This window comes from Papio anubis, chromosome 3 (assembly GCF_008728515.1).
Source record: "Papio anubis isolate 15944 chromosome 3, Panubis1.0, whole genome shotgun sequence".
Taxonomy (NCBI): Eukaryota; Metazoa; Chordata; class Mammalia; order Primates; family Cercopithecidae; genus Papio; species Papio anubis.
Genome location: NC_044978.1, coordinates 99,485,993 through 99,510,066, shown reverse-complemented (window position 1 = coordinate 99,510,066; position 24,074 = coordinate 99,485,993). Strand labels below are relative to the sequence as shown.

The window sequence follows — 24,074 nt, the reverse complement described above, 5'->3', positions numbered from 1 at the left end:
GTCCAGGCCTGGAGTGCAGTAGTTCAGTCTCAGCTCATGGCAACTTCCACCTCCCAGGTTCAAGCGATTCTCTTGCCTCAGCCTCCCGAGTAGCTGGGATTACAATAAGCGCCTGCCACCACACCCAGCTAATTTTTGTATTTTTAGTAGAGTCAGGGTTTCACCCCATTGGCCAGGCTGGTCTTGAACTCCTGATCTCAAGTGATCCACCCGTCTTGGCCTCCCAAAGTACTGGGATTACAGGCACGAATGAAAAAGTAATTTTTAAATCACATTTCTGGAGTTCTAAGTCATGATTTTGGTTGGAATAGTATAAATGATAACTGTTTCCAGACAAAACCGATGGATCCTAAAAGCTTTCTCCCTTTTGTGTAAAGACTTCTTTATACATTTATCAACAGTACTAAAAATACCAGAGGGAGGACAGCCAGTTCTGTACACAGCACAGCACTTGCTGGGAAGTCAGAAGTGCTAACTCTTGGCTCTGTCTCCTTCTCAGGGAAGGGCTTAGGGACATCCCTTTGGCCATCCAGCAATGAACCGTGCAAAGCTCTTTTTTGCCCTCATCCTCCACTTCCCAGGCCCTTCTGAGGAGGTGCCTGAGAGAGGAGACAAAATGCCAAAAACCGCTCCCTTGCAGACAGGAATGACAGGAATAGGATGCAGTGTTGTCATAAGCCGGGGGAGTCCTTACCCTGGAACTGTGCTGCCCCGAGAATTCTGAGCAAACCATGAAGCCAGCTTGGAAAAGGTGCTCCCAGGAACAGAGATTGAGTAAGGCACCAAAGCAGGAAGCCATTCCACACCACTGAGATGATATAAAAGTGGGAAAAATATCTGCAAAAGGAAAACAAGTGAGGCAATAATTAGGTTAAATCCACTTTAAGCTGTTATACGGGAAGATTATTTTTAGTTTCTCTGTCTTTCCCCACCCCTCCATTCCCAAAGTATACTTTTGCTTTTTAATAGAATCTGAATCCTGTAGGTGTTCAGATTTTTAAAATTTCCTTTCAAATAATGGGACCAGTTAACTTTCAGGAAAAAGAGGCCTCTCTGAGGTTAACAAGAACGCAACCGACTGTGTTAAACTTAGAATAAAGTTTAGTTAGCAATCTCTCAGATTGCTGGGTAACAGAATTGGGTTCAAGTTCCCAAAACGGAGGCTGCAGGTCCTTGCAAAGAGAACCTAGATTGTGCTAAAACAAGCTAAATCTGTGAAAGATTTTGATTTCTATATCCCAAACAATATTGCAGTAATAGCCATACAACTGCTACACACGATTTGCATAATTACAGACACTTGGGGCTAGAGGAAGTAAAAGATCTTTAGGCATGACTCAGTGTTTTTCCAAATTAGGTTGACCTAAATTACTTTTATTATACCATGACTAATACTACAATCATAAAACTAGGTATTAACTCCTTATGGTTATAATTCTCAGACAACTATAGGGCCTGTTTTGCAATCAACACGTCTACAAACTAAATACAAACAGGACCACAAAACCAATGCAATTGAAATTAGCAATGTTAATTTAATGTGAAAGACGATGTTGATTTACTGAAACAAAAAAATCACCCTATATGGCACAAGGGCCTAGGGCCTAGCAGGTTCTTCTTTTTTTTTTTTTTCTTTTGAGACAGGGTCTTGCTGTGTCGTCCAGGCTGGAGTGCAGTGTCGTGATCACAGTTCACTGCAACATTGACCTCCCAGGCTCAAGTGATCCTCACACCTCAGCTTTCCAAGTAGCTGGGACCACAGGCGTGTAGTAGTCCACCATGCCTGGCTAACTTTTAAATTTTTTATAGAGATGCGATCTCCCTACGTTGCCCAGGCTGGTCTCAAACTCCTGGGCTCAAGAGATCCCTCCCACATTGGCTTCCCAAAGTGCTGGGATTACAGGTGTGAGCCACCATGTCCAGCCCCTCATGGGTTCTTTTGAGGTCTGTTTATGTATACTTTTCTATTTTTTTCTATTCATTCTGAAATCTTTCTGACTCTATAGAGTGCCTGGCGGTCATCTGGCTTTCCCTGGTCTTCAATGCATCATGTATATATTAAATCCCACTCCTTCTTTTCTTTTTCTCATTAGTCTATGACAATAAAAGACAACCTGGCGCCAAAAGAGGATTAAACATAATCTCAGGGGCTCCTCCAGATGATCCAGAATATGCTTGTAAGAGAATGCACAGCCCCTGAGATCATGCCTACACACTCAGTCTGATAAACTCTGATCCAACCTGATCATTCCATGGCAACCCACTCCACTCTGCCAATTACTGTTAGCAAATTCTATCACTGGCCAGGCATGGTGACTCATGCCTGTAATCCCAGGGCTTTGGGAGGCCAAAGTGAGAGGATCCCTTGAGGCCAGGAGTTTGAGGTTATAGTGAGCTATGATCCTGCTTCTGCACTGCAGCCTGGGCAATAGAGCAAGACCCTGTGTCTTAAAAAATAAATAAATAAAATTCTACCACTGGATTTGCCAACTCTGGCCACACAGAACAAGAATTTTATTTCCACACAACAGCTCTTAAACTATTTGAAGAGAGCCATCCTGTGATTCCCAATTGGGATCTTCTCCAGGCTCAAGAGCCTACTTTTCACAGAAGTTCACGCATCAAGGTCAATCGCCACCCGTGGCTACTGATCTTCAGTTATACGACAGGGTCTTCCTTAAGATACGCTTCCCACAACTGACCCCAGGTATGGGCTGAGCTTCGTGGAGCAGAGTGGAAGGTCAAGAACATGCTATTCTGTAGGCTCCCAGGGAAAGGCAGGAGGGACAGCTTCTGAAGGACAATTTCTCGACCAGCCACTTTACCTACTTAATTTTTTCACAAATATTTACGGAGCACTTCGAATGTGTTGGACAATATTCTAGAAGCTGGGGACTCGGCAGGGAGTAAACAGACCAGGTCTCTGCCTTGATGGAGTTTACTTTACGGTGGAGAGTCAGACAGTCAACAACTAAACCTGCAGACATCTAGCATAATGCTGGGTCAGGGGACAGAGGGTGCAGAGGGGAGGCTGTTCTGGATGGGTGGTCAAGGATGGCTTCTCTGGAAGTGACATTTGGCTAGAAGGAGTCATCTTTTTGGATTTCCAGGGGAAGAACTTTCTAGGCAGAAGAAATAACAACTGCAAAGGCAATGAGGTGGGTGTATATTAGCGGTGTTCAAGGAACATTAAAAGACATCTGTGCAGCTGCTGTGGCATGGCCAACGGTGAGCGTAGAAGGTGAGGCAGGAGTGGGGAGAGGACATGAAGCCCTGTAAGGCCACTAGTTTTTATAATGAGGAGCCATTTGGGCAGAGGAGTGACTTGAGGTAGTAATTTACGTTTTAAAAATCCCTCTAGCCTACCCGGGAGGTGGAGGTTGCAATGAGCCAAGATCGCGCCACTGCACTCCAGCCTGGGCAACAGAGTGAGACTCCGTCTCAAATAAATTAAATAAATAAATAAATAAAATCTCTCTAGCCTGGGCAACATAATGAGGCCCCATCTCTACTTAAAAAAAAAAAAAAAAAAAAAGAAATAAAAAAATTTGCCATGTGTGATGATGCATGCCTGTAGTTCTAGCTACTTGGGAGGCCAAGCAGTAAGTGGTGGTCATGCCACAGCACTCCAGCCTGGGTGACAAAGCGAGATTCTGTCTCAAAACAAACAAACAAACAAAAGTCTAAAAATCCTTCTGGCTGATGGATTCTGGAGATAGGTGGTGGTGATAGTTGGATAACAAGATGAATGTATTTAAAGCTACCTAACTATATATTTAAAAAATTTTTAAAGGTAAAATTTAAGTTATGTATACTTTACCACAATAAAAACATTTTAAAAGGCAGCAAAAGACGCTGGGTGCGGTGGCTCAGGCCTGTAATCCCAGCAGGAGGCCAGTGGGCGGATGCCTGGAGGTTCAGGAGTTCAAACCAGCCACAGCCAACGCGGTGGCCCTGGTTCTACTAAAATACAAAGTGTGGTGCTGGCACATGCCTGTAATCCCAGCTACTTGGGAGGCTGAGATGTTCCAAACCAGCCTGGCCAACATGGTGAAGCCCTGTTTCTACTAAAAATACAAAAATTAGCCAGGCGTGCTGGCACATGCCTGTAATCCCAGCTACTTGGGAGGCTGAGATAGAAGAATCGCTTAAACCCAGGGGGCGGAGGGTATAGTGAGCCGAGATTGCACCACTGCACTCCAGCCCGGGAGACAGAGCAATACTTTGTCTCAAAAAAAAAAAAAAAGGAAGCAAAAGAAGGCATTGGTCATATATTTCATTATTCTTTAAGTGAAAATATATCCCTCTGGTAACTATGTAGAGAATAGTCTAGTTGTGGGGGTAAGAGGTACCAGGTAGAGCGTGGCAAAACAGTTAAGACTATTTAATTCATCTTCATAACAATCCTATGAAGCTTATATTGTTATCTTCATGTGGCAGATGAGAAACCCAAGGCTCAGAGAGGTTAAGTTACTTATCCAATGTCAGACAGTAAGCGGCAGCCCTGATGACTGTGAAGTTAAAATCATACTATTGTGCTCTCATTCATGCAATCTAGGCATGCCTGAACTTGCTTTTCTATCCTTATGTTACACGTACCGATTTATATCAAGCCTAAAGTCAAGCATATCACTCAAGTGGGTTTTGTGTAAGTTGCTAGGCTACACCATGCTGTGCTCTACTTGTGTCATGGTGTCTTTCATTCACGGGCATATTGTGTTGCTTTTTATTCCCACATTTTGTTTTGCTTGCCTGATTTCCCTCCATACATTTTCTATTCTTTTTTCTTTTTTTAGACTGAGTCTCGCTCTGTCGCCCAGGCTGGAGTGCAGGGGCACGATCTCGGTTCATTGCAAACTCTGCCTCCCGGGTTCACGCCATTCTTCTGCCTCAGCCTCCCGAGTAGCTGGGACTACAGGCTTCTGCCATCACGCCCGGCTAATTTTTGGTATTTTTAGTAGAGATGGGGTTTCACAGTGTTAGCCAGGATGGTCTGGATCTCCTGATATCGTGATCCGCCCACCTTGGCCTCCTGAAGTGCTGGGATTACAGGCATGAGCCACCGCACCAGGCCTATACATTTTCTATTCTTTAGAGCAAGTCATAGCTCTTGTTTGTTTTTAAAGACCAGCTTGAACCTCCAAAAGCTGATCTAAAATCTCCATCGTCGTCTGTTTTGGACACTCTCCTTTTTTCCTCCTTTGGCACTATGCTTACTTGTAGCACTGTTGTCCAAGTCCTTGCAAGTAGGGATAAGGTGATCCTTATAGGATAATACAAGGTGCTGAGTGAGCCCTCCCTCGCTTAACAAACATTTGAGTGCTTAAGTCATAACTGCTCCAGGCTCTGGGGATACAGCAGCAAACGCAACAGACAATTCCTGCCCTCGTGGAGCTTACACAAGCGTACGCACACACACACACGCACAAAGTAAATTTTATAGCATGTCAGGTGATACTACTGAGAAAACTAAAGCAGAAAAGGGGAAGAAGGAATGCTTGGATGGCAGAATTATAATATCAAACAAAATAGACATGGAGGGGCCTCATTGAGAAGGTAATATTTGAGTAGAATTACAGGAAGTGAGGGGATAAACCACGTGGCTATGCGGGGAAAGGCCTTTCCAGGTAGAGGGAAACAGGCAGTGCAGGTAGGAGAGAAAACTAGCAGAAATGCCCTCAAACCTGGAATAGAGCCAGATGGGGCAAACTAGAGATAAAGTCAGTAAGGTAGTGGGAATGAGACCAGATGAGGTCTTGGGCTTTTACTGTGAGTTAGAAGCTACTCTACGGTTTGGGGCCTACAAGACATAATCTATTTTTAACAGTAATACACATTTGCTGGCCGAGCGCAGTGCCTCACGCCTGTAATCTCAGCACTTTGAAAGGCTGAGGTGGGCGGATCATCTGAGGTCAGGAGTTCAAGACCAGCCTGGCCAACATGATAAAACCCCATCTCTACTAAAAATACAAAAATTAGCCAGGTGTGGTGGGGCACACCTGTAGTCCCAGCTTCTTGGGAGGCTGAGACAAGAGAATCACTTGAACCCAGAGATGGGAGGCTGCAGTGAGCCCAGATTGCGCCACTGCACTCCAGCCTCGGCAACACAGCGAGACTCCATCTCAAAACAAACAAACAAAAATGTACTTGCTGACTGCTGGAACAGACTCCAGGCCCCAGTCAGAGGCGTCATGGGATTAAGGAGGGGAATTAATGTTTACTGAGTTCTGGTTAGATCCCTGGCCCTGTGCTGAATGCTTTAATATCACCACCAATGAGACCAACAGGTGCTATCGTGTCCAAAATTGGTTCCTTCCGGTGGGTTTTTGGTCTTGCTGACTTCAAGAATGAAGCTGCAGACCCTGGCGGTGAGTGTTACAGTTCTTAAAGATGGTATGTCTGGAGTTTATTCCCTCAGATGTTCAGATGTGTCCAGAATTTCTTCCTTCCAGTGGGTTGGTGGTCTCACTTGACACCAGGAGTGAAGCCGCAGACCTTCGTGGTGAGTGTTACAGCTCATAAAGGCAGTACAGACCCCAACAGTGAGCAGCAGCACGATTTATTGTGAAGAGCAAAAACACAAACCTTCCACAGCATAGAAGTGCGCGGGTTGCCGCTCCCAGCTCCGGTGGCCAGCTTTTATTCCCTTAATTGGCACCACCCATATTCTGCTGATTGGCTCATTATACAGAGTGCTGATTGGTCCATCTTACAGAGTGCTGATTGGTCCAATTTACAGAATGCTGATTGGTCAGTTTTTACAGAGTGCTGATTGCTGCGTTCACAAACCTTTAGCTAGACACAGAGCACTGATGGGTGCGTTTTTACAGAGCGCTGATTGGTGCCTTTACAAACCTTTAGCTAGACAGAAAAGTTCTCCAAGTCCCCACTCGACCCAGGAAGTCCAGGTGGCTTCACCTCTCACTATTATGCTAATACTCTAATGCACACCATCACCATCTCTTTTCCACATGATGGCTTTTCCACATGATGGCCAATCATCATGATGGCCAATCATCCTTTCCACATGATGGCCAATCATCCTTTAAAACATAAATCACACAATGCAATGCCTCCCCCTCCCACACAAAGCCCTCAGTAGCTTCCACTCACTCAGAATAACATCCAAACTCCAGCATAGGTTGCAAGGCCCCGGCAAGCTGCTGTCCCCCCAACCCCATCCATCCTTCTATGTTGTCACTCATGCCCACTCCAGTCTTGCTCATGATCAAATAACCCTGCTGGATTTCCTCTAAAGCACTTGTAGTCATCTGAAATTATCTGGCTGGTTTTACAATATTTATTGACATGTCTGCCTTCCTAGAAGATAAGCTCTAAGGAGCCTAGAATGATTCCTGGCACACAGTAGGTATCTATAAACACTGGTTAAATAAATGAATGAGAGAAGGTAAGCACCTCTTCTGAAGTTACTCTCAGAGTAGGCATCCAGCTAATCGACAAACTAATTAAACCTCAAACTACTTTTTGTCATTCATTCAAAACACACTGCCCAAGGTCCTTATTACCAGTCAGGCGTTAAGCTAGGGATATGGTAGCAAACAAGACAAATATAAACGCATGAAAAGTTTACAGTCTAGAGCAGGGGTTCTCACCATTCTCCATCATAGACCCCTTTGACAGTTTGGGGAAGGCTACAGCCCTTCTCAAAATACTATACAAGCACAGGAGTGTGGCATGACCATGGGGAAGCAAGAGAAAACCAGGAAATATGCGACCATGAAGCGAATACTTAGTCTCGGAGATCAGAGGCTTAAAGAAAAGGATAGATTAAAACCTAAAAAGAAAGAAAAGAAGGATCCCAGTGTGTTAAAGGAAAGAGAAATTCCCCAATACCCTACCTGCTTATTTTTCCAATATACTACACAGCTGGGTCCCCCTTACCACATCCTCATTGATACCAACCTTTGCCAACTTTTCCATAAAAGCCGAACTGGACTTAGTGCAGTCCATGATGGACTGTCTGTATGCCAAGTGTATTCCTTGTATAACTGATTATATAATGCCTGAAATTGAGAAATTGGAGCAGAAGTATCAAGTGACTCTAAGAATCACCAAGGATCCAAGATTTGAAGGATTACCATGGACACACAAAGGAACCTATGCAGATGACTGCTTAGTACAGAGAGTAACTCAGCATAAGTGTTACATTGTGGCCACAGTTGACTGGGACCTTAAAAGAAGAACCCCTAAGGTTCCTGGAGTTCCTATCATGTACATTTCTAACCATAGATACAACATTGCATGAATGCCAGATGATTATGGAGCCCCTCGATTCTAATTCTTATAAGACAGTTCCTCTGCCTTTCTTCAATGAACTTTTTCTTATTGCCAGTTCATTACACATGCAAGAGCGTGAATTATTATTCTGTTGACCTATTTGCTCTATTATGAGCTGAGGATGGTTAAATATGCTCACCTCCGCTTTTTTTTTTTTTCTTTTTGAGATGAAGTTTTGCTCTTGTTGCCCAGGCTGGAGTGCAGTGGCACAGTCTCAGCTCACTGCAGCCTCTGCCTCACAGGTTTGGGCGATTGTCCTGCCTCAGCCTCCTGAGTGGCCAGCTAATTTTTTTTTTGTTTTTTTGTATTTTTAGTAGAGACAAATACATATTTTTAGCACAGAAAAATATGCCTTGGCCTCCCAGGGTGCTGGGATTGCAGGTATGAGCCACCGTGCTTGGCCTGCTCACTTTTTGATGCTGGTTTGAAATTGATATTTTGTCTCATAAAAATGTTAGGCGAGGCTGGGCACAGTGGCTCACGCCTGTGGTCCCGGTGCTTTGGGAGGCCGAGGTAGGTAGGTGGATCTTCTGAGGTCAGGAGTTCAAGACCAGTTGGCCAACATGGTGAAACCCCATGTCTACTAAAAATGCAAAAACTGTCTGTGCATGGTGGTGCGTACCTGTGTTCTCGGCTGCTGGGGGGCTTAGGCAGCAGAATCGCTTGAACTTGGGAGGTAGATGTTGCAGTGAGCCGATATTGCGCCATTGCACTCCGGCCTGGGCAACAAGAGTGAAACCCTGTCTCAAGAAAAAAAAAAAAGAAAAAAAAAAAAGAAAATTTAGGCCAGGCACACAGTGACTCACGCCTATAATCCCAGCACTTTGGGAGGCCAAGGTGGGCAGATCTTCTGAGGTCAGGAGTTCCAGGCCAGCTTGGACAACATGGCGAAACCCCATCTCTACTAAAAATACAAAAAAAATTACCCAGGTGTGGTGTCACATGCCTGTAATCCCAGCTACTGGGGGTGCTGAGGCAGGAGAATTGCTTGAACCCAGGAGGTGGAGGTTGCAGTGAGCGGAGACTGGGCCACGGCACTCCAGCCTGGATGACAGAGTAAGACCGTCTCAAAAAAAAAAAAAAAATTTATGATAGTCGAAAGGTACAAAATCTTAGACAGGAAAAATATATTTTCTGCCTTTTTTGAGTTATATTGTACAGTGTGTTGCATATACTTAATAATGGAGTATTACACATTTCAAAATTGATGTTCTCATCACAGAAGTGTATCTGAAGTATTGGATATGTTAACTAGCTTGATTTAATTATTCCACATCTCATCCACAATTTATGACATCACTTTGTAACCTATAAATTTATACGATGATAAATTGTCAATTTACAAAAAAAATTATACAAGCATAAAGTAAAATGCAGCGGGCTTACAAAGGAAACCAATTACAGTAACATACAAGTAATGCAACTACTAAAAAACAAATTTGCAATATAGTAATATGTATATTTCTTTCTTTCTTTTTCAGACAGAGTTTTAATCTGTCGCCCAGGCTGGAGTGCAGTGGCGCAATCTTGGCTCACTTCAACCTATACCTCCCAGGTTCAAGCTATTCTCCTACCTCAGCCTCCCGAGTAGCTGGAATTACTGGTGCTCACCACCATGCCTGGCTAATTTTTGTATTTTCAGTAGAGATGGGGTTTCACCATTTCGGCCAGGCTGGTGATCCACCCGCCTCAGCCCCCCAAAGTGCTGGGATTACAGGTGTGAGCCACTGCACCCGGCCTGTAATATGTATACTTCTTAATGTGTCTAATAACAAGATCTAGTGGTGAAAGACTACAGTGTTCTCATAGCGATGAAAACAGTAATATTTTGAGGTATCATCAATATTCTTAATGTAATATAAAAAAATTATCACAGAGTTGCAGGTACTGCTAATTCTGTGGTTTGTAGATTATATTCATAATTAAGGCAATGCTAAATTTCAGCTAGAGGTTAGTGAAAATAAAGACATAACTTTCTTCCAATCCAAGTTTGCCCTGAATTCTGTCCACAGATCCTCTGAACCTCCAGTTAATGCTCCCTGGATTCCAGTGGGGAAAGTCTGGACAGCTCTTTTTGCCTCTAGAGCCCAATTCAATTGCAAAGCTTCGATACCATTTGGAATCATTTTGAAATTTAAGAAGTTTTTCTACATTCACTATGCAACCCAGAGCATCATGATACATGTTCGAGGTTGCCTGTTTATTCAGACTTTCTGAGAAATCAAAACTCTAGGAACCAAAAGGAAAACAAAAAAAAAGCAACCATCACCTCAATTAAAAAAAAAAAAAAATCTACCAGACAGGAGTCATGGAAACAAACATTCCAAGAACCGATTTTAGGTTTTATTCTTGCCTCCTTAGGAAAGAAAAAAACAATTCCAAACAAAATTACCTACATACTACCTTATTTGCAGAAATGTGATTTACAACTGCCTATTTTTAACTATAGCAATTATGAACTTCTTTTCATTTTTAAGAGTACTGCTAGAGGGCCAGGTGCAATGGCTAATGCCTGTAATCCCAGCACTTTGGGAGGCCAAGGCAGGTGGATCACTTGAGGTCACGAGTTCAAGACCAGCCTGGCCAAAATGTTGAAACCCCATTTCTACTAAAAAATACAAAAATTAGCTGGGCATGGTGGTGTGCACCTTTAGTCCCAGCTACTCAGGAGGCTGAGGGAGGAGAATTGCTTGAACCCAGGAGGCAGAGGTTGCAGTGAGCCAAGATCAAGCCACTACATTCCAGCCTGGGTGACAGTGAGACTCCATCTCAAAAAAAAAGAGTACTACTAGATTTTGCACAGGAAAAATATTCAAATATAAGTATCAAGGTTAACGTTACCAAATGATTTTAAATTTGGATTAACCAAGATATTTACTAAATGCTACCATCTGGGATAAATCCATTCCTACTTGATCTTTCACACAGATTGAGCTTCACATGGTACAAGATATTTCCCATGAAGTATACCAGAGCATAAGAGCTTGGGATTTAAATTCCAACAGGCAGGGTTCAGGTACCACCCTTGCTAGTACTAGCATCATTGCACAAGTGCTATCTTCTAAGTTTGAGTTTGCACATGTGTAAATGGGAATAATGACAATAACATCTCCCTCACAGGTCTACTGTGAGGATTAAGTGAGGAAAGGCATGTACTCCTTAGTAGTCATCACATAATCATATACGTAAGCACTTAGTCAATGGTGGTTACTATTAATAAACCAGTAAAATCTCTCTTACATGCTCCTTAGCCATTAACACATTTTTTTAAAATGATAAAAGTGATAAGCATCTTGTCAATGAAGACTCTTTGGAAAATACAGAGACATATAAAAAAGAGGCCATAGACTCTTACCTCCACCCAAGTCTATCTCCCTTTTTCATATAAACAGGGGTACAAAATTTGAAAAGAGAGTAATACATGTATTAATTTTTTGGAGACACTGCCAGTGTTGATGCAAGTTATCTTTTTTTTGTTGCAATAAAAATGCCTTTCATTACTGGTCTGGATGTTTTGTACCTTCTCCAGTACTAAAAGAAACATCTGTTTAAATTTAGAGAGAGAGGGAAAAAAGGGCACTTGAACACTATGGGAGGTTCTACTGTAGAATTCTGGAAGAAGAAAAAGGTGTAAATTATTTCACAATACAGTAGAAATTACAGAAAGTCCAAAGAGTACCAATTGTTACAGTAATGAATAAGGAAAAGGCACCAAGTATCTTTTTTGACTGTCATATAATAACAGACTTGAGTTGCAGCAGCTGGTGTGTATGCAAGTTCAGGGGATGATTTTACACGTGCCATTTAATCCAAGTACACTAGACTAGTACCTTTCTCAAAACTCAGAAAATAAATTGCTGCGAAGTTAAAAGGACTTAACCCTGATTACAAATGGGGTAACAGGTAATTTTTTGCTTAAAGAGAGCCTCTAGGAAACAGGAGGTTTGATCAGTTTGTTTCATGTACTTCTACTTCTTCCCTTTAGGGTGCCTCAGAATGACCTGGTTCTCCCTTCTCTGTGTTAACACCTGACACATCTTTCTCTGACAGTCAAGACTCACAGATTATCCAAGTTTTAGAAGCCAAGTTATACTCGTCCCTTTGTTGCCTGCGGACCTGGGGCACTGCCTATGAGTGTTTCAAGGGATAACCCAGATGTTTTTAAACTTTAAAAAAAAAAATTTTTTTTAATACAAGGTCTTTCTCTGTTATCCAGGCTAGAGTACAGTGGCATGATTATAGCTCACTGCAGTCTCTAACGCCTGATCTCAAATGATCTTCCTGCCTTCATTCCAAGTAGCTGGCACTACCGGCACACGCCACCACGCCCTGCCAATTTTTTATATTTTCAGGAGAGACGGAGTCGCACTATATTTCCCAGTCTGGTCTCGAACTCCTGAGCTCGAGCGATCCACCTGCCTCGGCCTCCTAAAGCGCTGGGATTATAGGCGTGAGCCACTGCGCCCGGCCTAAGATGCATCTTAAGAGGCACTGTTCTATTTCTACTATCTCGAATAGTATTCGGCCAACTCCTTCCAGCTGTGTCCTGAATTCAAAGTGGAAAAAGGAGAAGAAAATTATAACAGGTCTCACAATCTCTGATTCTATTCAAACCCTGACGATTTAATCTTTCGCTGAACTGGGTTACAGAATCTTTCGAAAGTCAAATGGAGCTTCGGGACGGGCCTGCCTATGACGTGCACCTTGGATCACCTTCCCCAGGGGCACCTGCCTAGGTGCGGGCTAGGGCGATTCAGTCCTTTGTTCCCACTGCGAGGGTTGGGGAGAGAAATGGGGGAAGCCGAGGCCGAAGAGCCAGCCTGACTTCATTTCCACAAATGATTCCGGTGACCTCAAGTTAGAGTATGAGCCACTGGAGTGCAGGGGACGGGCAAGAGGAGGATCTGGGGCAAGGGGGACTTCATTTTGCCGCCTAAATTCGGATGACCAGGCCTAAATTCGGATGCGTCGCCATTTCCCACAGGGAAAGGCTCCGTGCGGCTATCAGTTCACATTCCTCCAGCCGAGTGCAAGCGGCTTCGCTCTCCCTCGGCGTCCGCGGACACCTGGGCACTGCTCCCCCGAGCCACGCAGCAGCCCGGGCATGGCCGGGGTCTGGCGGAGGGAGCGCCGTGCTGCGCCCGGGAACCCGCCGGGGCCTCATAGGCCGGGTCCCGCCTCTGCTGCCCCCTGCCGGCTGCCCGCGAGCCCGGGCGCCCTGAACTCCCCGCGCCTGGGCCACCGCGGCTCGGTTACCTCTTGGGGACATCAAAGGCGCGGCAGGCGGCGGGGCGCGGCGGCTCCCCACACTTCGTTTTCCCATAGCGTATCAGGTCCTGAAAGATCGCGCAGCCCGGGAGCAGGCCAGGCGGCAGGAGCTGCAGCAGTAGGGTGAGCAGGAAGGCGGCGGTCAGCGTGAGCCACACCGCGCGCAGCGGGTTCAGCGCCGAGAGCTCGGCCTCGGCCCAGGGAGCCATGGCCCGCGGGCCCGCCTTCCGAGCTGCTGGCGCCCCCACCGCCCGCTTGTCCGCGGAAAAGCGGCCACTGGCGCGCCGCGCGCAGGTCTCAGCCTAGCGGGACGTCGGTGACGCGGTGCGGTGCGGGGCGGGGACGCGCAGAGCCCCTCCCGGAGTCGCCGCTCAGCCGCGGAGGTCCTTGGTCCCGGTTGTGCTGGCGCAGGCTGGTCGCTCGCAGTCCCTAATCTGGGTATGGAGATGCTTAGATGGAGTTCGAGAATATGATTAATCAGAAGTAAAGACGCAAAACAGAGGAGACCACGTGTTTGCCACTCTTATCAGCATTATCTCCAAGGCAAAAAATGGAAACCTTACATGTTCCACTTTATTTAGCTAAATTGTGCCACACTAACATGTTAGAATATCATGCAGTCATTGAGAATTATTATGACGAGTGTAGAAACACGGAAAGCTGCTTAGGAAACAGTATGTGAAGTGAAAAAAAAACCAGCTGTAAAAATACATAGCTATGATTGCAAACAACTGTATTAATATGAATGTTTGTATATATGGATAAGGTAGATCACACACAAAAATGAATAATCGTGTTAGGATGTTGGAAATGTGTTGCATATGTGTGTAGTGTAAACATGTAGACAAGTAATTGCACGTAATAATAAAAATTATAGTGGTAAAAACTGTGTTTAAAAAACAGCAGTCGCTTCCCAATAGGGTTTCAATCCTTAGAAGCAAAGTTTTTAAATTCCATCAGCTGTTTCCTGTAACATTTATCTCAGGTAGTGACAATGCTATTTATTGACTCACTGATTTTAAACAACACTGATTTTATTTACTATAAGTGAAAATCTAGCTCTTTTAAGTATTTAAAAGCCTTTAAAATGTTAATTCTGAAATATTGTATGCCTACTGTATGACGGGCATCATTTTGGATACTGAGGACAGAGGGGTTTACAAGACAATTGTCACTGCCTATTTGGAGCTTACATTTTTGAGACTGGGTGGTGGGTGTGAAGTGGAAGAGGGGAGAGGTAGCCAACTCATCACCCTTACCCCAATGAGATAGCCGATGTGTGTGTTGAATAAACATCAGGGTGGGTAGGTTAGTGGGACTTTGGATTGTTAAATGAGCAAGCTTTTAGAATTTTGCTTCTTTGGGCAACAACACCTAAGGCTTTACCAATCCTTTGACAGCCAGGTGATAAAGGATGGTCAAATTGGTATTCTAGCTAGGACAATGAGGCCTTATTGAGTGATCCTGGATCTCTTTTGCAGGAGTCGCCCTTTCGCTGTTTCTTTCCTTTTTTTTTTTTTTTTTTTTTTTTTGAGACGGAGTCTAGCTCTGTCGCCCAGGCTGGAGTGCAGTAGCCTGATCTCTGCTCACTGCAAGCTCTGCCTCCCAGGTTCACACCATTCTCCTGCCTTAGCCTCCCGAATAGCTGGGACTACAGGCACCTGCCATCACACCCGGCTAATTTTTTTTTTTTTTTTTTTTTTAATTTTTAGTAGAGACGGGGTTTCACTGTGTTAGCCAGGATGGTTTCGATCTCCTGACCTCGCGATCCGTCCGCCTCAGCCTCCCAAAGTGCTGGGATTACAAGCATGAGCCACCGCACCTGGCACCACTTCACTGTTTCTTTATTGTTCTTAGGTTAACTCCCTGGAAATGCAGGGGGCTTTTCCATGATCTCTTTCTTTTCAGAGAAGCTACTTGTAAGTGCATTGCAGGGACTCAGTTTCCTAGGTAGGAGTTTCTCTTACAGTTGTCTGACCTGGGGGAGGATTGAAAACAAGGTAGGAGAGTGTGTGTGTGTGTGTGTGTGTGTGTGTGTGTGTGTGTGTGTGTTGTGGAAACAGGAAGGGTTGAGGAGGCTGGAGGGGAAAATTATCCCATATATTTTTTTGATTTCTTTTTTTTTTTTTTTGAGATGGAGTTTCACTCTTGTTGCCCGGGCTGGAGTGCAATGGCACAATCTTGGCTCACCACGATCTCCGCCTCCCGGGTTCAAGCTATTCTCCTGCCTCAGCCTCCCGAGTAGCTGGGATTACAGGCACGTGCCACCAGACCAGGCTAATTTTGTATTTTCAGTAGAGACAGGGTTTCTCCATGTTGGTCAGGCTGATCTCAAACTCCCGACCTCAGATGATCGGCCTGCCTCGGCCTCCCAAAGTGCTGGGATTATAGGCGTGAGTCACCCTGCCTGGATATTTTTTAGATTATAATCAGCATGCACAGTTTATATTCAGAGAAGCCCCCTGTAGATGGCAGTGGCTGAACAGAAAGCCATAAGCTACACCCTCCCGGGAGTATTTGTGAATGTAAATCCTGACTGGAGTGAGTTCGAAAGTGGAATACCAGGCTAACATCTGTTAGAAAGATCATTGCTAATAAATATCAGTGAGCATTTTTTTCTTCATTTAATTAACTGCACTATATGTTCAACAAACTACTGGTCTTGCCTGCAGTAAATGGCAAAGCCATTTTTCCAGTTGCTCAGGGGAAAAACCTTGAACTCAGCCTTGATTCCTGTCTTTCTCTCATAGCCTAAATACAGTCAGTCAGCAAATCCTGTTGGCTCTACCTTCAAAATATGAATCTAAATTCAATCACCCTTAGAGTCAGTGCTTTAGGTCACAAGCCATCTCAATAAATCAGAAAAAGAAAGAAAACATATAAGGACTACTAAGTAAGAAATAACGCTGTCATTATTTGACGATTATATGAAACTCCAATAATAGAAACTCCAATGGCATGCACAGATAAGGTATCAGAACTAGCAGGAGAGTTTGGGGAGGTTGCTGGAGATAAAAATCTGTTCATAAATATGATTTCTGTTTCCCAGCAACAAACAGGAAATTGTACATTTTTATTTCTCAGCAGCAAACAATATATTGTATGTTTCAAAGATACAATTCACAATGGCATAAAATATATGTCTAGGAGTAAATCTAATAAGGATATAAAAGATGTTAGAAATACCAAAATTGTTAGAAATAGATCATTGGTACGGCAAAGAAAAGTCGGCACAGAGACAAAAGATCCCTCAGCAAGGCCGTCTTTACTTTCTGCAGAAAGGGCGTTCAGTCGCAGATGGAACCATGGCGAGAGCACCCTTGAACAAAAGAAAATGAGACATAAATATTTATCCCTTACGCATTTGGGTTATCCTTACTGCTGTGTCCTGCATCCATTGGCTGGAGTGGGACCTCACAATCTTTTTTTTTTTAAGGACAGAGTTTGGCTCTTGTTGTCCAGGCTGGAGTGCAATGGCACGATCTCCGCTCACCGCAACCTCCGCCTCCCAGGTTCAAGCAATTCTCCTGCCTCAGCCTCCCTAGTAACTGGGATTACAGGCATGTGCCATGATGCCTGGCTAATTGTGTATTTTTAGTAGAGATGGGTTTCTCCATGTTGGTCAGGCTGGAACCTCACAATCTTAAATTGATACCTGATTTGCTAATAACCTGAAACTTTTCTGAATAGGTAAATGCAGGGAAGAACAAAGAAGTTGCTTACGAAAGGTGTAAGGAAGCAATAACGTTTCCAAATAAGGAAGGGGCATAGGCTGTGAGCTGGAACCTGCCTGTGAGCACGTCCAACAGTTACATAGGATAGGACTTAACGAAGAGTTATTAGCACAAAGCAAGGAGGCTTGAAGAAAGTTAGTCTTTAAAAGAAACTATTATTTCTAACACTTATAATTTATTCTTTAACAAGAAGGAAATCTTTGAAGAGGAAACTTTTTACTTTCTACAATCCCTCCTCTTTTAATTGTCCTCTTCAAACTTGATTAACATGTGTTGGCTTAGTTGTTTTGATTAACTCCTGGATGTGTGGTACAACATAATACCTAAGATGAAGGAGTAGAGTACACTTATTATAGTTGTTAAAGAGGTAAGAATCGAGGCTACAGTTTTTTTCTTTTTCTGTTGATGAAATGCCAAGGTAAAAGGGATAGCCAATTGAACTAAAGTGTAAGTACTGCTCTAATTATTTGGCAGAGTGTCCAGTAAAGGTCCTCTATAATACCACCATACATCCGCTCAGCAATGAGTAAGGGCAGACTGATGGATCAGCTCTTGGAAGTGCCTGACTTCACTGCATCCTGTTAAGTCTCCAAGGAATGCCAAAATTTTCCTCTTGTCATTAGAGACACAAGGTAAAGTTGGTTTTGGAAGATGGAGACTGGATGGCCCTCAGGGGCTGACCCACAGGGTGTTGAGCTTCAGGAAATAGCGGGGAAAGAGCTTGGTACAATTTGTTATTCCAGGCAGTGGAATCTTGAAAAAGAGCTACCATACACTTCATGTCTGCTTGATTTGAGGACCACCCCAGTGGAAAGGGAACAACCTGGGCCTTTGGCCTACCGTGCACACAAGCCTAACAGTTGCTTTTGTTTGAAGTGTGAAAGGAATATTTAATCCATTTTAACCAGGCATTTACATCTTTATACCCTGTTTCAATGGCTATGGTTTACCTTAGGTCTCCTATTTCTACTACTGAGACCTTACTTTTGTCATTTGGCATGAGGCGAGGCATAGTTTGATTTCATAGGTTTGGGAAAGGGGCAGTTGTAGGAGGTGGAGGAGGGAGAACAAAGCGCATCTTAAAGAAGCCTAAAGGATCCTTTCCAGTGACCTCTGCTCCTAGACCGCAGAAACGCTCTAAAGTGGGGTTAGAGTTGCTAGTGGTAGGAGTAGTAATGGATGTAGCAACTGGGTAAGGAAAGGAATAGATAGACTAAGCTTTTCTTAGCTTTTATTTGGTAGGGCTTGATCCAGGAACAATGGCCCATGATAATAGCGTTTGCTTGACTTGGGTATGATGTGTCCATCCCCTTTCTGCTGTAGGAACAGCAGTCTTGGTGGTTAGCAGCACAAGGTAGGGTCCTTCCCAGGCTTGCTTGATTTTCCCTTCTTTCTACGTTTTGATGAGGAAGTGATCCCCAGGGTGGTGCTGGAAACTCCAAGGGCGGTGCCTGTGCTAAAAGACCTTTTGTTTTAAGGGAAGAGAAGGTTGAAGGTAAACCAAGTATATAATTTCTGAGAAATTGATCTTTTGTTTTAAATATGGGGACATCAGCAGTGGACTTTATAGTCCTTAGTGCCTTCTTGTTGAGAAATTTCTTTAGCACCTATTTTTATTAGTTTTTTAGACCAAAGAAAGCCAAACACCATTTTATATTTGACAATGCTTCCTGTATGATTTTATACCAAATAAACTGAATTTTACCTTTACATTAGTGTGTTATTAATGTTACACTTAATTTTAACAAAGCCTTGTAGACATATTTATCCAATTTTAATGTCTGACCATAAAGTAAGATTTTTATAGACTCTTTTTAACCTTTTAGAATTGTTGTTAAAGAGCAGGTTAGTGCTTTAAGAAAAACCTGTTGTGCTTTTATTTTAATGTCCAGTTCACAGAAAAACTGGGTGATACCCCTTTAACTTTAGCCAATGTTTACACACAGAATTTCCTTTACAATTAATGTTTCAAAGCTTGCTTAAACCTTTAAAACAAATCTCTAAGATGATAACCATTCTTTTCCAAAGCGAAATTCTTTCATGTCTGTGGACTACACTGCCTAAGGCCACAGGATTAGAAGTTAGGATAAAATGCATGTGACACTTTTAACTTTTAGGAAACTTTACTTTTGTTGAAAACCTTGTAAGTTTGCGATTTCAATTATCCTTTGCTATTAATAAGACCTTGTTTAGTCCAAATTTAACTTAGAATTGGTATAGGTGACTCCTTCCTGAATTCTGTAAGTATTTTAAGGCTTGGCTAAGTGCAAACAACTCACCAACTATTAGGCAATTTTCCTAACTCTACTTCTAGAAGAGTTTCCCTATTACTTACTGAGTACCCATTGTCTTTTTCCCTCAATCACCCAGGAGGAACCATCTATTGTCCTGTCCTGAAGCTCCTTCTAGGTCTAGTCGGACCTTTGTATGGTAATGAATTAAGATTTAGATGCCTCCCCATCTTCCCCTCTTAGAAAACCTGCTGGGTTAAGGGAATTATTAGTGGTTAATGTTAAATCATCTTTTTCTAAGAGAATAGCCCCATACTTTAAGGTTCTTGAGTCAGTCATGCTACCTTTTTGCTTTTTTTTTTTTTTTTGAGAGGGTAGTTCTGACCTGGTGAGGTGTGCTCACAAACAGGTTTCCTCTAAAAGTTATTTTTCTACTTTCCTACAACAAAGCAGTTGCCGCTACAGATTGAATGCATTTGGGCCATCCACAGGTTACTGGGTTAAGGATTTTTGATTAGGGTATTACCAAGGCTATACCCTTGTTTACACTGACAACAAGGTGGAATGGCTGCTTAAGGAAGGTAAAGCTGGAATAGCAGCTTTTTTTTCTTGTGTTTGGGCCTTTCATTATCCTTCTAATATTTTAATATATGCCCTAAAGGACTACCAGAAGGAATCTGATCACCTTCACCTCTCCCTGAGTCAGCTTTACTCCCTGTCCTCATTTTACTCATTTTACTAGAAACGTTTCCCTTGTTGGGTACCCGGTAAGATTCAGTCTCCTGAAATTAGCGGAAAGCTCAACCCCTCAAACCAGGGATGTCTTGCCTTGCCTGCCCTGGGAGGTTGACCTGTTTCCTCCCTTTCCCCCTCAGAAGGTCCCTTGCACACTTCCCACTCATGTTGTCCTCTCTGGCCGCTTCCCCAAGGGAGAATTAGGCCCCTCTTAGTGTTGGCATGCCGGTATAAATCCCACGGCAGGATCCACCCTAAGCCATATGAGGTAGCTAGGGGACCGCGGAGAGGACCCACTCACTCCATCCAGCAGCAGGACTTGTCACACAAACAACACGGCAAGCAGGGTCGTCTGTGATCATTCACATACATACACATTCAGCCCTGTGGAATTTCACCACCAAGGAAGTACTTTATTGACTCTCGTGGCTTCTTTTTCATTGGTCTGTGTGCAGAGTCGTCACCGTGGTATATGAGGATCCTTTACCCCAGGTTGCTGGCCAGTTTCTTTCCGTGTTGCTGAGAGTCTGGGCTTATTCATCACACTGGGTGGGTCTCAGCCCCTTACCCCTGAGGCCACCACAAGAGGCAGCGTGGGGCCTCATGAGAGAGGACTAGAGATGCCCTGAAGGAGAATGTATCCCCATACAGTTGCCACCAAAATTGTTAGAAATGCCAAAATTGTTAGAAAGAGACAATTGGTGCCATGAAGAAAAGTCAGCACAGAGACAAAAGATCCCTCAGCAAGGCCATCTTTACTTTCTGCAGAAAGGGCGCTCAGTCGCAGGTGGAACCATGGCAAGTGCACCCTTGAACAAAGGAAAAGCAGACATATTTATCCCTTATGCATTTGAGTCATGCTTACTTCTGTGTCCTGCATCCACTGACTGGAGTGGGACCTCACAATGTTAAACTGATACCCGATTTACTAATAACCTGAAACTTTCCTAAATAGTGAAGTGCAGGGAAGAACAAAGAAGTTGCTTACGAAAGGTTTAAGGAAGCAATAACATTTCCAGATAAGGAAGGGGCATAGGCTGTGAGCTGGAATGTGTCTGTGAGCACGTCCAACAGTTACATAGGATAGGGCTTAACAAAGAGTTATTGGCACAAAGCAAGGAGGCTTGGAGAAAGTCTTTAAAAGAAACTATTATTTCTAACACTTATGATTTATTCTTTAACAAGAAGGAAAACTTTGAAGAGGAAACTTTTTACTTTCTACATAAGACTTCTTCAAATAAAATAATAAAATGTTACTGATATTAAAGAAAATGTGTTTAACAGAAGAGGTATATTAAGCCTACAAGTTGGAAGACTCCATATGGTTAAGATGACAATTCTCCCTAAACTGATTTTTGTAATAAATATAATCCCAATCTTTTGTGGAACTTAAGCTGATTCTAAAGTTTATATGAAAATGAGAAGGGCTCAAGGTGGCCAAGGCACTCTTGAAGGTGAAGAAAAATGTTAGAAGCCTTACTCTATGAGACATCAAGTCTAATACAGAGTGCTACTATGTATAATTATGTGAGTGTGGTAAAGGAAGCAGGAACAGACAAATAGACAATGGAACATAATGGAGAGTCCAGAAAAAGACACCCACATGTGTCAACACTGGGTGTATGTTTGAGGTTGCGTGATGTGTCAGTGGGGAAAGGATAAACTTGACAATAAATGAGGCTAGGACAAATCAGCAAACTCTGAGATATAGAGATGGAGATAGAGATGATAGAGAGAGAAAGAAATGAGACCACTTCCTTATTCTATTCATCAAAATAATTCTAGGTGGGCTAAAGACCTATGTGACAGGTAAAATGAAATGTTTTAGAAGGTAGTATAGTAGACAATAGACAATTTTCTGTTTTTTTTTTTTCCTGGGACGGAGTTTTGCTCTTGTCATCCAGGCTGGAGTGCAGCAGTGCAGTCTCAGCTCATTGCAAACTCTACCTCCCAGGTTCAAGAGATTCTCCTGCCTCAGCCTTCTAAGTAGCTGGGATTACAGGCACCGGCCACCACAACTCGCTAAGTTTTGTATCTTTGGTAGAGACGGGGTTTCACCATGTTGGCCAGGCTGGTCTTGAACTCCTCACCTCAGGTGATCCGCCTGCCTCAGCCTCCCAAAGTGCTGAGATTACAGGCGTGAGCCACCACATCTGGCCTTGGAGACTATTTTCATGACTTCATGGTAAGGAAGGTGTTCTTATTCAAGATATGAAAAGCAACTAGAAGAAAATATCCAAACATTCTGCAACATTAAAATTAAAATCCTCTCTTCATCAAAAGATACCATAGAAGGCCAGGCACCGTGGCTCTTGCCTGTAATCCCAACACTCTGGGGAGGCTAGTAGGTGACTCAAGCCCAGGAGTTTGAGGCAGCAGTTAGCTATGATTTTTTATTTTTTTAAAACAGAGTCTCACTCTGTCGCCAGGCTGGAGTGCAGTGGTGTGATCTCAACTCACTACAACCACCACCTTCCGGGCTTAAGCGGTTCTGCTGCTTCAGCCTCCCAAGTAGCTGGGATTACAGGCAACCGCCACCACACCTGGCTAATTTTTGTATTTTAAGTAGAGACGGGGTTTCACCATATTGGCCAGACTGGTCTCGAACTCCTGACCTTGTGATTCACCTGCCTTGGCCTCCCAAAGTGCTGGGATTACAGGCGTGAGCCTCCTCCCTTTTCTTTGCCAACCACGTGTACAATAAGGAACAAATAACATGGCTCTGGCCAGGTAGAGACCCCACCTACAAAATGAAAGATTAGGGTGGTGTAGCCAGCTTCTTCCCATGCTATGCAAATAGAACTTCTGGTCCAACCAATCTTTGGGCCCTATGTAAATCACACACCACCTCCTTAAGCACGTCTATAAAACCCAGTGCATTTCTTTACAAAACCAGAAGATCCACTTGGGCACCCCTCTTACTCTACTGTTGTGGGAAGTCAGGGACCCCGAACGGAAGGACCAGCTGAAGCCACAGCAGAAGAACATAAACTATGAAGATTTCATGGACATTTATTAGTTCCCCAAATTAATACTTTTATAATTTCTTATGCCTGTCTTTACTGAAATCTCTGAACATAAATTGTGAAGATTTCATGGATACTTATCACTTCCCCAGTCAATACCCTTGTGATTTCCTATGCCTGTCTTTAATCTATTAATCCTGTCATCTTCGTAAGCTGAGGAGAATGTATGTTGCCTCAGGACCCTGTGATGATTGCGTTAACTGCACAAATTGTTTGTAGAGCATGTGTGTTTGAATAATATGAAATCTAGGCATCTTGAAAAAAGAATAGGATAACAGCAATGTTCAGGGAACAAGGGAGATAACTTTAAACTCTGACTGCCAGTGAGCCAGACAGAACAGAGTCATATTTCTCTTCTTTCAAAAGCAAATAGGAGAAATATTGCTGAATTCTTTTTCTCAGCAAGGAACATCCCTGAGAAAGATAATGTGCTCCTGAGGGTAGGTCTATGAATGGACCTACCCTCAGGACCATAGGTCTTTTATGGTCGAAGCCAAAGGGATGAAATAAGCCCTGGTCTCCTGTAGCACTGCCAGGCTTATTAGGACAAGGAAATTCCCACCTAATAAATTTTGGTCAGACAGGTTGTCTGCTCTCAAACCCTGTCTCCTGATAAGATGTTATCAATGACAATGCATGCCCGAAACTTCATTAGCAATTTTAATTTCACCCCATCCTGTGGTCCTGTGATCTTGTCCTGCCTCCAATTGCTTTGTGATATTTTATTACCTGGTGAAGCATGTGAGCTCTGTGACCCACACCCTATTCATACACTCCCTCCC

General features: G+C 43.5%; 1 protein-coding gene and 1 pseudogene across 5 annotated transcripts in view; one reads left to right on the top strand and one right to left on the bottom strand.

The window, feature by feature from the left end:
- The window catches only part of SRD5A3 (steroid 5 alpha-reductase 3), a 41,558-nt gene extending 27,555 nt beyond the window's left edge, over positions 1–14,003 (bottom strand). For all 5 annotated transcript variants that reach the window (XM_031664459.1, XM_017958809.3, XM_031664460.1 and 2 more), the window contains exons 1-2: positions 13,555–14,003; positions 695–837 (exon numbers count right to left, since the gene is read on the bottom strand). In XM_031664459.1, coding sequence (XP_031520319.1) covers positions 695–837; positions 13,555–13,775 — 364 coding nt within the window. In that variant the 5' untranslated portion in view covers positions 13,776–14,003. The remainder of the gene's footprint in view (positions 1–694; positions 838–13,554) is intronic.
- Positions 6,832–8,483, top strand: LOC101019025 (annotated as a pseudogene).
- Positions 14,004–24,074: the final 10,071 nt, after the last annotated feature.